General features: G+C 40.6%; 1 protein-coding gene across 1 annotated transcript in view; it reads left to right on the plus strand.

Annotated features, from left to right (window-relative positions):
- Positions 1 to 1,143: 1,143 nt before the first annotated feature.
- Positions 1,144 to 13,570, plus strand: part of LOC105693393 (max dimerization protein 1-like) — a 39,814-nt gene continuing 27,387 nt past the window's right edge. The window contains exons 1-3 of the mRNA XM_012413266.3: positions 1,144 to 2,474; positions 7,331 to 7,424; positions 8,743 to 8,772. Of these exons, the coding sequence (XP_012268689.2) occupies positions 2,420 to 2,474; positions 7,331 to 7,424; positions 8,743 to 8,772 (179 nt within the window). The 5' untranslated portion in view covers positions 1,144 to 2,419. The remainder of the gene's footprint in view (positions 2,475 to 7,330; positions 7,425 to 8,742; positions 8,773 to 13,570) is intronic.

The raw sequence follows: 13,570 nt of genomic DNA on the forward strand, positions 1-13,570 counted from the left end.
GCAAAATTGGCAAATGTGTGAACTGAGAATGATACAATTCATATGAAAAATTAAGTTTAAAGGAATAATGCAAAAAATTAAATATCTCCGGAACCAAGCGTGACCGACCATTAATTAACCCAAAGTAAAAGTCACTCCGTATCAGTTACTCTATGTATTTACATCTGTTTAAATCAAAATATCCGGAGGTGAAGAAAAATTTCGCATTAATCACCAGATGTGTTACAATGATACAATGAAGTAAAATATGAAAACTAAGTAACGTTCATCGTTTAGAATCAAATGCTGCCCTTGCATAATAATTACTCGCTATGTTAAAATATCTAATCATACGTATATTGCGCATTGAAGATTGCATACTGATTAGCATCTATTATCTCAGTCTGCGGCGATATATGTATTTAAAAAAAAAAAAAAAAGAAATCACTCTGCGGTCAATTCGAATTAGAAAGAACATAAAGACAAGTTCGAACGATATCGGGGTATAACTATTTTAGCCACAGTGCAGTAGTGTGGGTACATGTTGCGTACAATAAATTATGTATTATTCTTTGCTGTCTTTCACTGGGGTCAAGTTTAGCCAGACATCATAGTTCGCTACTTATACGTTCGTCGATAGTTTTAATGCGTAAAGGATCATAGAGATCTCGTGTAATGAGAGCTCAACGCCGCCGCCCCAACACCTTTTCGGATCCGGAATCGTTCCGATGGGTGGATGAAGGCTTATCGTGGCTCGGTCTGATAATACCCATACGCTCGAGTTTGGCGAGTTGATTCTAAGCAATTTCTCAGACAGGATGAAAAAAGTTGAACGAACCAGAGCGTATTTGTACGCGCTAGGAGGGGAACAATTTAATAGCAATGTAGGCACCTGAAAACTGAAATAAAAAATCTTGCTGCATCACTGTGCGACATTCTATAGAAGATCGTTATTTGGTTGGTCATCGTTGTTCGACCAGCTGTTTGTTTTGTTTTCGGGCATGAAATTCACGTGACGGTCGCAAGTGTGGCGGTCTGCACTGGTAGCTTGTGCCGCAGGTGTTGATTGGCGGTCTCCATGCACTCGCGCAATGCTTGGCCAATAGGGTGCGTCGTTAGTAAGGAACGGCTGGTGCCTCGGTGCAAAGCGTTTGACATCGATAAATGCGTGAGAGTGCTCGCGGGGTGCGGAGCCAGCCGTCGTGAGTCCCTTGTGTCCGTTCGTTGGTTTCGTTTAATTTTTATTTGATGGATAAATCTGTGCGGGTTACATAAATTTAAATGACAATAAACGACAAAACGTCACAGTGTTAATCAAGTGGTTCATTGGCACGATATACATGCTCAATTAATACAACTTGTACGTGTGCGCTCGGGCGAGTGTGTGTATAGTATGTGTGTATACGTATATACACATGTATGAACATATATAAATATACGTATATACAAATGTATTCACGTACCCACTAACGCAAGAGTTCTAGTTACTCGCGATATAGAATAAACGGCAGATATTCGTGTTCTACACATATTGTTCAGTTCATATAATTATTCTTGATACATATACACACTTGACCGTACTACATCAACAATTCGTGCTTGCGATCGTCGATCACCATTTAGTTTTTTTATTTTTGTTCGTTTGTTTCCTGGATTTACATCCGATTTCTTTTCGCGAACAAGTCGTGAGTTCCTAACGGAAAAACAAAGTAGTAATAAGCGTCAAATTTTGTTGCTACGACGACACTTGCCGTCACGGCCGTGATCAACGACGACGACGACGACGACGACGACGACGACGACGACGAGGGAGAAGAACTAATAGTAACGATTAAACGGTATTAAAAGTTGAATGTATGCCTACCACTGAAACGAACAACGGAGTGAAGGTAAATAAATAATCATGCGGAAAGCTAAAAGTTTTGAGGAGTGAAGTAAAAGAATAGAAACACCGATAATTAACGGAACGCCCGTCAACGTGACTTGATCACACGCAAGTAAAGCTGGTTTCACTTATACATATATACGAAAGATACGTTACTGACAAACCCGCGCTAACTTTAACTCTCAACTCCACCTTGGTTTTTTCGACGCTGCTGCCGCTCAGTGCGCTGCGTACCTTATAAAATAAAACCGATAAGGTGCGCGCAGTGTTAAAATTGATGTGAAAGAAATCATATAATCATAAAACAAGGTTGACAGTATAATTATTATAATTAACAATAATCTGAATTTGACAAATACAACGACGAGTAATTGCAAAGGTGTCACGATAAAGCATCGAAGAAATAAAGTGAGAGAGGTGGTGGAGCTAGTGTGTTGTGTACGTGTGGAACGTGTACGTGGGAAAACGTAGGTTGATTGAGTTGGAAGTACGAGGGACGAAGGAGACACTTTCAAAGAGGATTTCTGTGAAATAACAGAGCTCATCACGGAAAATATGAGCATTGCTGCCCTTTTGGAGGCCGCCGAATACATCGAAAGAAGAGAACGGGGTAAGTGTCACAGACACATCGTCGACATATTATTTATCAACAATCTGCTGTACCCTCGCTACCGCTATCGAATATAAGAATCCATCTGTTGTCCGTACATACACTTGATACCGATCGGTACTGCGTCGGACTTGGTATCATCACGAAGCTGCAGCCGTGGCCGTCTCTCGACTTTCGGACCGGTGGGTCGTTCGCTGGCTGCAGCTGGCTGGCATTTGCTCGTTTTAGACAAAAAAAAATAAAAGAAAAAAAAAAAAAAAACAAACATGGAGCGTAGTCGCGTTCTGCTTCGTTCCATTTGCATCCGTGTTTCCCTGCACTGTTCTTCCACCTGCTAGAAACTACCGCGTCAAGTTATATTTGTTGCTGTCCTAGTGCAGGGTGACCTACGGCCAAGGCATCAACCTCGTGTCGGTTCGTGTCACTTTTTTCACTACAGTTTGATATTTCGCTCGTGACATCCGATGTGATGCATGTCTATAGCTATAGATAGAAGAGAACCGTCCTCGAATTCTCTGTACCTATCATGTGTACATGAACGAAAAACAAAAAGAATTCCTCCTCTCTTTGACTTTTTCCGATCTCACGTACCGTAGAGTTATTGTATTGGCATACGTGCCCTACGCAATGTAAATCTCTCTCTCTCTTTCTGTCTCTCTTTCTGTTTCTTCTACTTCATCATTTTGCTTGCATTCCCTCTCTTCTTTCATTTGTAACGTCCTTGTCTTTCTTACGTTTATACTCACTATACTTTTCCTCCATCTTCCATCCGAGTTGGTACAACTCCCTCCACAGCGCTGCCATGCCCGACCCCGATGGCTTTAAATACGTGTACCGTATATGCATTCGCAGCTATAGTATATCTCGTGTATACCCATATGTATACGCGTATAGCTGGTGTACCGTACGTACGCATAGAGCTCTTTGGCACCTGGCGGCATCAAGGCTTACATAAGAAAGTAATTCAACTCCCAACTCCTCCCACCACCTCTCCGAGCTTGCGGATTCCGTGTAATAACAAAAATATATTGAACCCGAATTCCCGGCACCTCCTCTGCACTGCTGGTACAGCAAATGATTATACATAAATGTCCCTATTTTTGTGCAAATCTCATCCTCGCAGGTATGTGTTACGACAAGAGAAATGAGGCTAAACATCGCAGAAGTGACCAAACGTTATCGTAATCATCCTCATCGTTATAGTACTGTCATGAATATTTTTATCAACGATGTACTCCTTATCGTTGCGTGGCTATTTTCGACCGATTCAATCCAATCTCAACCTCCCCGTTCAAAAATGCTACCTCCGGGGATACCGAAACGCGAGCGATGCGATCATTGCGGTGGCTGTTCCTCTTCTTCATAATTTCATCCGCGTTATCATTATACAGATCATTAGGTATGTACAGGGTGATTAATTTTCATCTCTCCAGGGCAGATTTCTCGCGAACGGAAAAAGCATTTTGGGACATGACTCATTAGAGTTATACCTGCTGGAATTAAAAAAAAAAAAAAAAAAAAAAACGGAAAAAGCTTTTGTTATTTGTAGCCTCGAACGAATCTTTACCAAGAATACAAAGCGAGAATCGTACGCTTTTGTCGGTCCCTGTTATCGTACAGTCTTTGTATTTTAGTTCGTTTAACGTTCATTTGGAAAAGTAGTTCCGTCACTAATCATCGCTATTCGGGAAAATGTATTACCACTCTATATTTGTGCAATAGTGCTTACCTACAAAATTTGATACGTTGGTCTCATTGTCAGTTATTTCGAGAAAGTTTCTGGTGAAGGTTTACGTCGTATAAGGATATAACTACTTTCAATATTATCGAATTTTTGATTGAAAAATGTTCAATTCTTTATTGATATAGGGTTGACCAAGTGTCAAAGATGTTCGTTTACGTCACCGAAAAGTTTGAAGGTTGAAATAACCTTCGAACTCCGACGTGATCAGTGGAACTCATCGTTATCAACTCATTTTCGAGCAGTGTCGCGACATGATTCTACATTGTACAGTTCTTCGCCTATTGGTTTTATGAAGCAAGTCCTTGGAATACCTTTTCGTGCAAAATTGATCGAACTTTTGGTTTGCGAAATGAAAAATGTAAGGTTCCGTTCGAAAAACCGAAGTTGACCTTCACTTGGTCTTGGCCACGCCGCTTGAATCAAATGGCTACTTCTTTTCTTCTTCGAACCACACAAATTTTGTGCGAAACCTTTTTTTGCGTGACTTAGCCGTTTTGAAGAAATCAAAATGAATCATCTTTAATACAGATGTATCAAAACTTATGAGTTACATAGATGTATTTGACCAGATTATGTGACGACTCGGCGCGATCTGCGAGTCCCTTATTCACCAGTCGCTTTTAGCACTAACAAAAGAGGTATCCAACTATATTTGTTTACTCGTTCCATTTTCTGTGAATAAGAAATCTAGTCAAACACTTTTGAAGCTAAACGCAGCTTGCGAATAGGAAATTTTATGTTTGTACACGCATCAGTACCGAATGTATTGAGCATAGTAAGTATAGTGTAAAGTAATATCCCGTGCACTTCTGATGCATAAATAACCCATGTATGTATGTACATACGTACGTAAGTACAGGTGCACCGAAACACTACGGTCAATGCGTGAAATATGCGCAAGCATCGCGGATGCACTGATACTGTACACGTAGCTCTTTACGCACATACTTGCCCCTCTTCTCACGCCTCACAATGTAAGCTTGGCGTGATCATAACTGGCGTAGTTAGACACTACGCGATATGATTTAGGTTGGCGCTAAATATCCCTAGGAGAATTTACAGCAGCGCAACGGCAGAGGTGAGGATCTGGTGCCGCTCGACCCGCATCTATTGTACGCGAAGTCCAATAGAGATACATATTTTGCGCCAACCTGAATCATATCGCGTAGTGTCTAACTACGCCAGTTATGACTGAGGTTTGTGTACATACTTTCACTACTGCCATCTTCAACCCCATCCCCATCCCCACATTTATATCCATATACTCGCCGCTGGTGTATCCACAGCGCCTGCGCCGCACTCCCACCTTTGTCTATTTCACTTTCTGCATCCATACTACTATACCGCAAGATCCCAGTAGCTGACTTGATGCTTGTGGCGCTTCCCCCGTGCCCAAGTACGGGGCTTGAGTCGAAGTCAACGAAAGAGACTAACAATAAGTTTATTACACTAATGCGTATGAAATAACGTACGTTTGCGTTATGACGTAATAACATGGATGTACGAGACCGGAGTGAACTTGGCCCCCCAATATACATACTATTTTAAAAAAATGTTTGCCACCGATTGTTATCCGTTTGCCAATGTTTGCCGTATCTTTACCTTCGTTTGCCTCTTTTAATTTCGAAAGTTTTCCGTTCGCGAAAATTGAAGAGTAATGAAAAGGTAAAGAGGAATATTCATATGATAACAACTCAAGAATGCTGTACCATTATTATGATAATTATGATTATTAATTATGGTGAAGGGGCAAACGAAGATAAAGATATGGCGAACATTGGCCAACGAAGGACAATCGATGACAAACCTTTTTTTTCAAATGGTATGTATGTATATTGGGGGGCCAAATTGACTTCGGTGTGTACGAGGTGTGCACTTTGGGATTGTCTACATTTCTTGAAGTAACTATCATTCAAGTACATTTTATGCTATCGCGTTGTGAATAGAAGCGATTCGACAAGTATTAGTTACTTTCCAAAAGCTCTGTGACTTGGGCTGTTTCGTCTGGGTCTAACTCAAGAGTCTCACTTTTTTCGCTATCATTGACCTGTCTTCATTGATTTCGAAAATACGACTGAAGTTACGACAAAAATGTATTGAGATGTAAAGTTGAACTTGAAATTTCAAAAAATCGTTTTATTGTAAAATGAAGCCTCAACTCACAATCAATATATCGCCTTAATAATACATCTGACAATGAGCAACATGATATAACCGTTCTTCTAACAAATTAGGTTTCCCAATGAAATTGAAATTAGAAGTTTGGATGAAAATTGTCTGCTGGTGAGTAATCACTCCACAGACAAACACTCCATCGTTAACACGAAATAGACATGAGTGTTCCATTTTCACTTACCTCGATTTTCAATATTCGAATCTTCAAATTCGGGGCTTGGCACATCACTATTTTTTTTTTTTTTCCACGCATCCGATGATATCGACGAGCTCGTGCTCGCGTTAAATCTCGTCTTCTTTCCCAACGATTCATGATGAATTTGAAATTGAAAATTGCAACTGTCACGGTGTGGTCGAATATAATCTCGCTGCGACTATTCGATCAGCTGAGTATATAATATGGGGATTGCTCAGCATAGTTGAGAGGGCCAAGCTATAAGCGCCTCAGTTGGTGTCCCTCATCTTCGTAAACTAGAGAAGTTTGGCTAGCGCCCGTTCGGGCTCCCGTCAGGCTAACGTGTCGAGGCGCGCAATGGCTAATTGTAAGCCTGATCTGGCGCTGGTGTGGTATATGACATGCCCCAGCAAATTTCTACACGGGCTCCTCTTTCTCTATCGTTACCTCTATTACAAGTCAATCGGCCATCGGAACAGTGTGGAGCGCGAGCTATTTTTCGGCTTTCAACTATAATAATGGGACTGACGTAAAAAGCATTCGGTCACCTACGGCAACGAGGGTGGCATCTTCTTTTCTCTACTTGCGGACACGGCTCGATGCTCATCACGCGCACGTGGCCGCGCATCTGTCGTGCAAACATCTGTGCCATCCGCACACCCATATCTCTCCGACCTGATACGCGTGTACTGTACATACCTATGAATATTATGCAAGCGCATGTGGAATATATAGAGACATCAGTGTTCTTTACCGTTGCAGAGGCTGAACATGGCTACGCATCGACAATGCCGATACCAGATGACATTCGGACCGTTGTCAAGAGGACCAAGACAAAGAAATCCCAGGGCAGCAGGTTCGTTGATAAAAGCCGGGGGTGTACGTACTAGTTGCGATAAGCCCCCTACCGAGTTTTTAGTATTTCGAGGGCTAAGAACCGGGAAAACTTCATCTTTTTGGACTTGCAATCAATGTACTACCACGAGAACGAACTCAGAAATGTTGGCAAAATAAAGAAGCATCATCGGAATTAGTGTTCTTCAAACGAAATTGTTTAGTTGGAGAGAGTAGCGTATTGCGCAGCAATGAGGATGTGATATATTAGCTTCCATGATGCATACACCCACGCTTCATACATCTTCACGGAACGGAAAGGCGCGATTTCAATATCTGGGCCATCAATAAAGACCGTCAAATCAGGGGGCAAAGACTTCAAGTAAGAAAAAGATCACAAGCAAACGAAATTTTTGTTTGCTTCCCCCTCTACAAAAATAGCAAAATCGGCCTTTCCCATTTATCTATGGGGAAGAGGTGAATAAATTCATAGATACATACATTACCATCAAAATTTTTATGTTGTTGGCACGACCTTCCGATAGCATATAACGTTCAAATTTGACGAAATCACATGGAGCCATCTACTAGAAAGATTTAGAAACATAAAATGAATGAATATATAAATTACCAAATGAACCAAATTGAACTATGCTAAAATGCTTTTCTTCGCATCCAATTTTATGCCAACAACCGTAATTCATATCATTTTATCTTTTGCTCACTTTTGTGGGGTACTTTTACATGGTCGTGACCGGCATTTCACCCGACAGGTCGCTCTTTTCCTACTCTCTTTAATCGGTGATGCGTAGGCTTGTCGGAACGGTTAACGGTATACGATGCTGATATTGTAAATTTTTCACATATTTGGTCTATTTTGTGCGATGAATCGTATGACGAAACATTAATTGCCAAACATATGTACGGTCGATGGCGGATCGCTCCTTTGGAAAAAATAAGAAAAAATGTCCTCGCATATTCCAAATCGCTTATAGAATCATTTTGTATAGGCCCCGTGTCCAATTTTTAAGTCATGATATCGCGGAAATGTATAAATAGTGTTTTTCTACGATGAAGATACAGATATATGTTTTTATTTGTTGCACACGCATACGGAGTGTATTCTTTCGATGTGATTCTATGCTCGTCATTTGAAATGAATCGTAATGTTTTAGGTCAGAGGACGCCCGTTTGCATTTAGCTTTTATCATACGATCACCTCGTTTCATAAATTCTTAATGGGGGCTTCTCGAAACTACACCCAAGACTGGCATAACGTAGTTCTTAAATCTAACTTGCATATCATCGTCATAATAATTTTCTGTATTTCTCTGTTACAGAACTACTCATAATGAACTGGAAAAAAATAGGTGAGTTACATCACAATGCAATTGTACGGTTGGTCGTAAGTTCAAAAATGAAGCCGAGAGACTAAAAAATAGTTTTTTTTACTAGTCCTCCACATTTCGAAAATTCCGGATAAAAGGACCTACTACATTGCGCTCTTGGAACAATGTTCAGAACAACCTGGAACAATCGAGAAAAATTGAAATTTTTGAAAAGTGGAGGGCTAGGTCAAAGAATCCTTATTTTTTTTTTTTATTTATTTTTTTTTTATTTTCCAAGATTCCAGTTCACACTAGGACATTTATTTTCTGAAGCAATGCAGAACGGTTCTAGAACAATTTGGAACAATCGTAAAAATTTAAATTTTCGAAAAGTGGGGGGCCAACTTCACGGAGGTACGGTTACCTCATAGGTTAGCACTTTTTTTGTAACGTATTATATTGGGTGAACTTCGGCAACATTTTTTTTTTCAGGCACTTGTTATATTGAGTTCTTACATGCATATCATTGGTGCATACCGTGTCTTTATAAAAACGTGCTATAGCCTATAAAGCTGTAATAGTGGTGTACTCGCCTGTGCAAAGTTTGTTAACGGGTGAGTTGTAGAAGCCGATGCAACTTAACTGTACCTAGCGAGCCGCTGGATACAGTTTTATAATATCGCGACAAAACTTATGGCGAACCTGAAATTTCTGATACTTCTTTCTCATCTATGTCAGGTGACAGCTGCGCTCGAGCTGTCCTACTAGATCTTCTATAGCGCGATACACGATCGACCCGCTTTCTTTTTCGAATCACGATATAACGTTGAGGCATAGCTGGGTCGTATGTACGTACATACATACATACATACATACATACATATGTATAGGTACCGTGCGATTCCGGTGCAACGGGCTGCGATCCACGCATGCGTCGAAATATTTGGATTTCTCGGTTTCCGAGTGAGCCCGAGCTTTGTTATCGCTGAAGTCAGCGTAGCCACCGGCGTAAGCGTACTGTTGTTAAATGTCACCCGTGAGGGCTGATCGGTAGCAGATGTGGCAATAGATCAGCCCTCACAGGTGACATCTCACAACAAGACGCGCCATAAGGGCATAACTTATTTTTTAATGTTCAGTTCTTATAAAATCTTGAGCTCTTTGAATTCAATATTATACCACGTACACGTCGCGGAGTACATTTGTCATGTGCTCGCGAGCTGATTTTCCTAACATAACATAATCTGTATACCATCTATCCACTCTATTCTCACAATCCATGTAAAATTTAGAAGGCGTTCGTAAGCATGCGATCGTTAATTTGATGGCAGACCCAAGTTCACTTACTGGAATTGTAGAAAGTTTAAACGAACCGACGGGTGAAATCTAAAGGTAGGCACATATATAGATTTTCGCGCGAAAATCCTCTATTAGATGTGACATTGTGATTGAATGACAATCTGGTGAATCGGCATTGGCTCCTGCAACGTGTGTCGCTGTAATAAGATGCACGTGGGATACAGGTGTTGCGAATTATGCCTCGATCGAACTGGTATCGAACGCGAACTGTTCCTCCGCAGTTCTAACAACGGTAGCCCATCCATGTCTCTGTTGTCCCGTTTTAGCACACTCGCCAACATTTAGTGGAAGCATCGAAAGCAATTTCTTCGACAGGTCGACCGCAAGAGCTGAATTATCGAGCTACAGGGATTGGCGGCATTTCGATACTTGAATTTGTTTGTTCACATCCTGTTTCATTCTTCTCAAATTCCTCTTGGTTCACCTTACCGCGTTGATCACCGCGCCAGCTCTTCTCACCGTGAGTAGATCATGTAGACCTATAGTATATTTACCCACCTGCACGTAATACTACACCCACTCTAATTTTCGTTGCGCGTGCGCCGATGATTTCCACAGCTATGGAAATTTGTATCCGGGAACAAAGGGAATGAAGGTCGGTAGTAGGAGTGGGTGCAGTTATTATTCCTTCGCGAAGCTACACCGCTCACGTATGAGTATAAGCGTAGGGAAACACTCGTGCCAGGTACCTTCATTCGGCACTGCAGCAGCATTTTGATTTTGTCGAACTTTAACTTGCCGTACAATTCTCCTTTTGGCTTCTTCCCTGTCTTTGAATTCTCCTCGCAGAATTGTTTTTTTTTTTTTGCGCTATGAGCGCAACTCCGGGGTCGAAGAGAAAAAGAACCGACGAGAGAACAGCGAAAAAAAGAGGGAAAAGAACCGAGAAGGTAATTTGAAATGCATTGAATTTTTAAGCGTCCCCCTCGATTGTGTTGCGTTTGACCAATCGAGAGCCAACTTTATTCGTCGCTCTTTCTTACAATTAGTCGCGGCCTTTAAACCCCCCTCTCTCCCGATAATATAGCCCTTTCACCTTTTATGAAACCATTCGACTGCGATTGGTTTCTTACCTGTTGACGACCCATTTTTTCTTTTTTCAACTGGATCTCTTTTGAATTACATCGCATATCCGAATCTTGAAAATAACACGGAAATCAATTTTTATTTGCATCTTTGCCAAAAAGCAAAAAGAAAGAAAAGAACTCTATGAATCATGTTTAGATAGATCGTTGCACATACGAATATATCATATGTCTCTATAGTCTATCCTACAATTAATTGGCCGTAGGACACGAAGCGCACGGCCGAACAAACGGCGAATAGAGTTCCGAGACGAAAACGAAAACAGAACCAACCTAATTTTCCCGAATGTCGGTGAAACGCGTTAGCAACATAAGTATCACATATATTAATAACCATATCTGGTCGATAACATGTCCTATTCACTTTTGAACTATAATGTAGATTGGAGAGGATGGAGAGTTACGATTGTGAGATGATTTTTGAATGATGTGGGATAATAATTATTATAATACTTGTGATATTTGGAATCGATAACACTGACAATCGCACAGCCATTGGAGTACTACCTACGCCTCTATGTCGCCTAATTGTAAGTCTGGGTATACCTATGTCTATCCAGCCAGTCGCGTGAATTGGTGTGGTCGCGTTAAGGAGAAAAGGAAAACGAGAGAAGGGGAGTAGCCGTTCCTCTCTGCAGATCGATACTCCGGGTGGGTGCCAGTACTGCCAGCACCTCGTATAGGCTCAGATAACGTTGTAAGTTGATTGACGTTGTTGGATAATCTGGATAGCTCTCCTGCGGTTCTCTTCTAAACGTTATACGCCCGATATTAATTCTCTTCAATACCGATGTGAACCAGTACGTATAGATGTATGCTACACTCAACTAAATTCAAGAGTCACCCCGGGATGATTGGACCTTCTTGGGGTGGCCCTTCAATTTTTGTGCCTATTTTCTGTGTGCGTGCGTACGAGTGCGCGCGCGCGCGCGCGCGTGTGTGCGTATTTTGCGTACAGGGTGAGTTTTTTGTCTTTAGACAAGAAAATATCTTAGAAACTCAAGGTTTTTTGGTAAACTATTTGGAACACAAGTTGCAGGATCAGAAGAGACAACTCTAATGATGCTAAGGATTCAAAAAATTATGGAGGTTGTATGAGAATTTTAGGGGGTGACTTTTTTTTTCAAGGGAAAATCGATGTTTTTTCACTATAGATTCGTAATCTAAGAACACAACTGAGTAACATTTGCACGGAACATTTTTTTTTGAATGTCAATTTTTTGGGCATCAAGGAAAATCAACCTAAATTTAGCGGTTCGCATTAAATTTTAAAGGAAAAACTAAAGCTTTTAAAGAAAAATCGCAGAACGCAAAAGATGCTTAGATTTAGGGGAAGATATTGAAAAATTTCTGGGGATGGTTTAATTCGGCTTGATAAATTGAAGAGGTCAAATTTCGAAAAGCTTGCGTTTATAATTTCTTGATCCCATACTTCATTCAACAAATCCCCAGACTTGCACGCCTCGGATGCTAAGTGGGAGAGGTTGGGCTCCGTTATTGGTCGAAACTAAAATACGTGATTTTTCAGCTTCAATCGTTGCCACCAATTTTATACAATGCTTATTCAACCAAAAAAAAATTCACCATAATTAAGAGGACAGTCTATTCAACAATTCTGATATACATTATATATTTTTAAGTAATTTTATTCAGATTGTTATACAGAAAAATGTAATTGAATATTTATTTGCGGACGTCAATCAGTTTGTTTGTATGTGATCATGCGTGTACGTACCACGATATCTTTCGAAAGACTGAATCAATCGAGCCCCTTTCATTTTTATTAAGTTGACAATTTAAAACAGTGGAATCTTATTGAATTTCACTAATGTAATTATCATCGTTTGTTTGTTCATAATTAATTGAGGAAGTGATCAACGTCAGATATTTCTTCCATCTAACAATAAAAGGCACCAATGTGTCATTGTTAGTAGCAAAACATAACAAGAGAGAACTTTACTAAAGCGCATGCTCCATAGAAGTGCTTGTGAGGAGTTTTTATTTCGCGTTTATTTACAGATAACGTGCCGGTAGTCTAAACCTGAAATTGCTCACTCTACCGACTTTTATTGCGATAACATGAGCTTACCAGGCGCGTACTACTGGATTTTCCATTATTTTCTTCTTCTATCAAGCTATTCAGGTGTAGTAGTTATTGGGTGGGTGTTATTCCAAAACATTGAATGTACTTGGTGACCTTTTGGGGGGTTTTTATAACTTTTTGGCGGTAAGAAAAAGTTTCGAATTTTTAATCGTGAACCGTGGAAAGGTGAAACTCAAACAAATAACAAGCGGTATGGATTTATGCGTATGGCGAGTTGGCAACTCGAGCGCATTACGTGGAGCGAAGTATAATATCAGATGATTGCTACCATAAGGTTGGGTCGACTGAAACT

This window comes from Athalia rosae, chromosome 1 (genome assembly GCF_917208135.1).
Source record: "Athalia rosae chromosome 1, iyAthRosa1.1, whole genome shotgun sequence".
Taxonomy (NCBI): Eukaryota; Metazoa; Arthropoda; class Insecta; order Hymenoptera; family Athaliidae; genus Athalia; species Athalia rosae.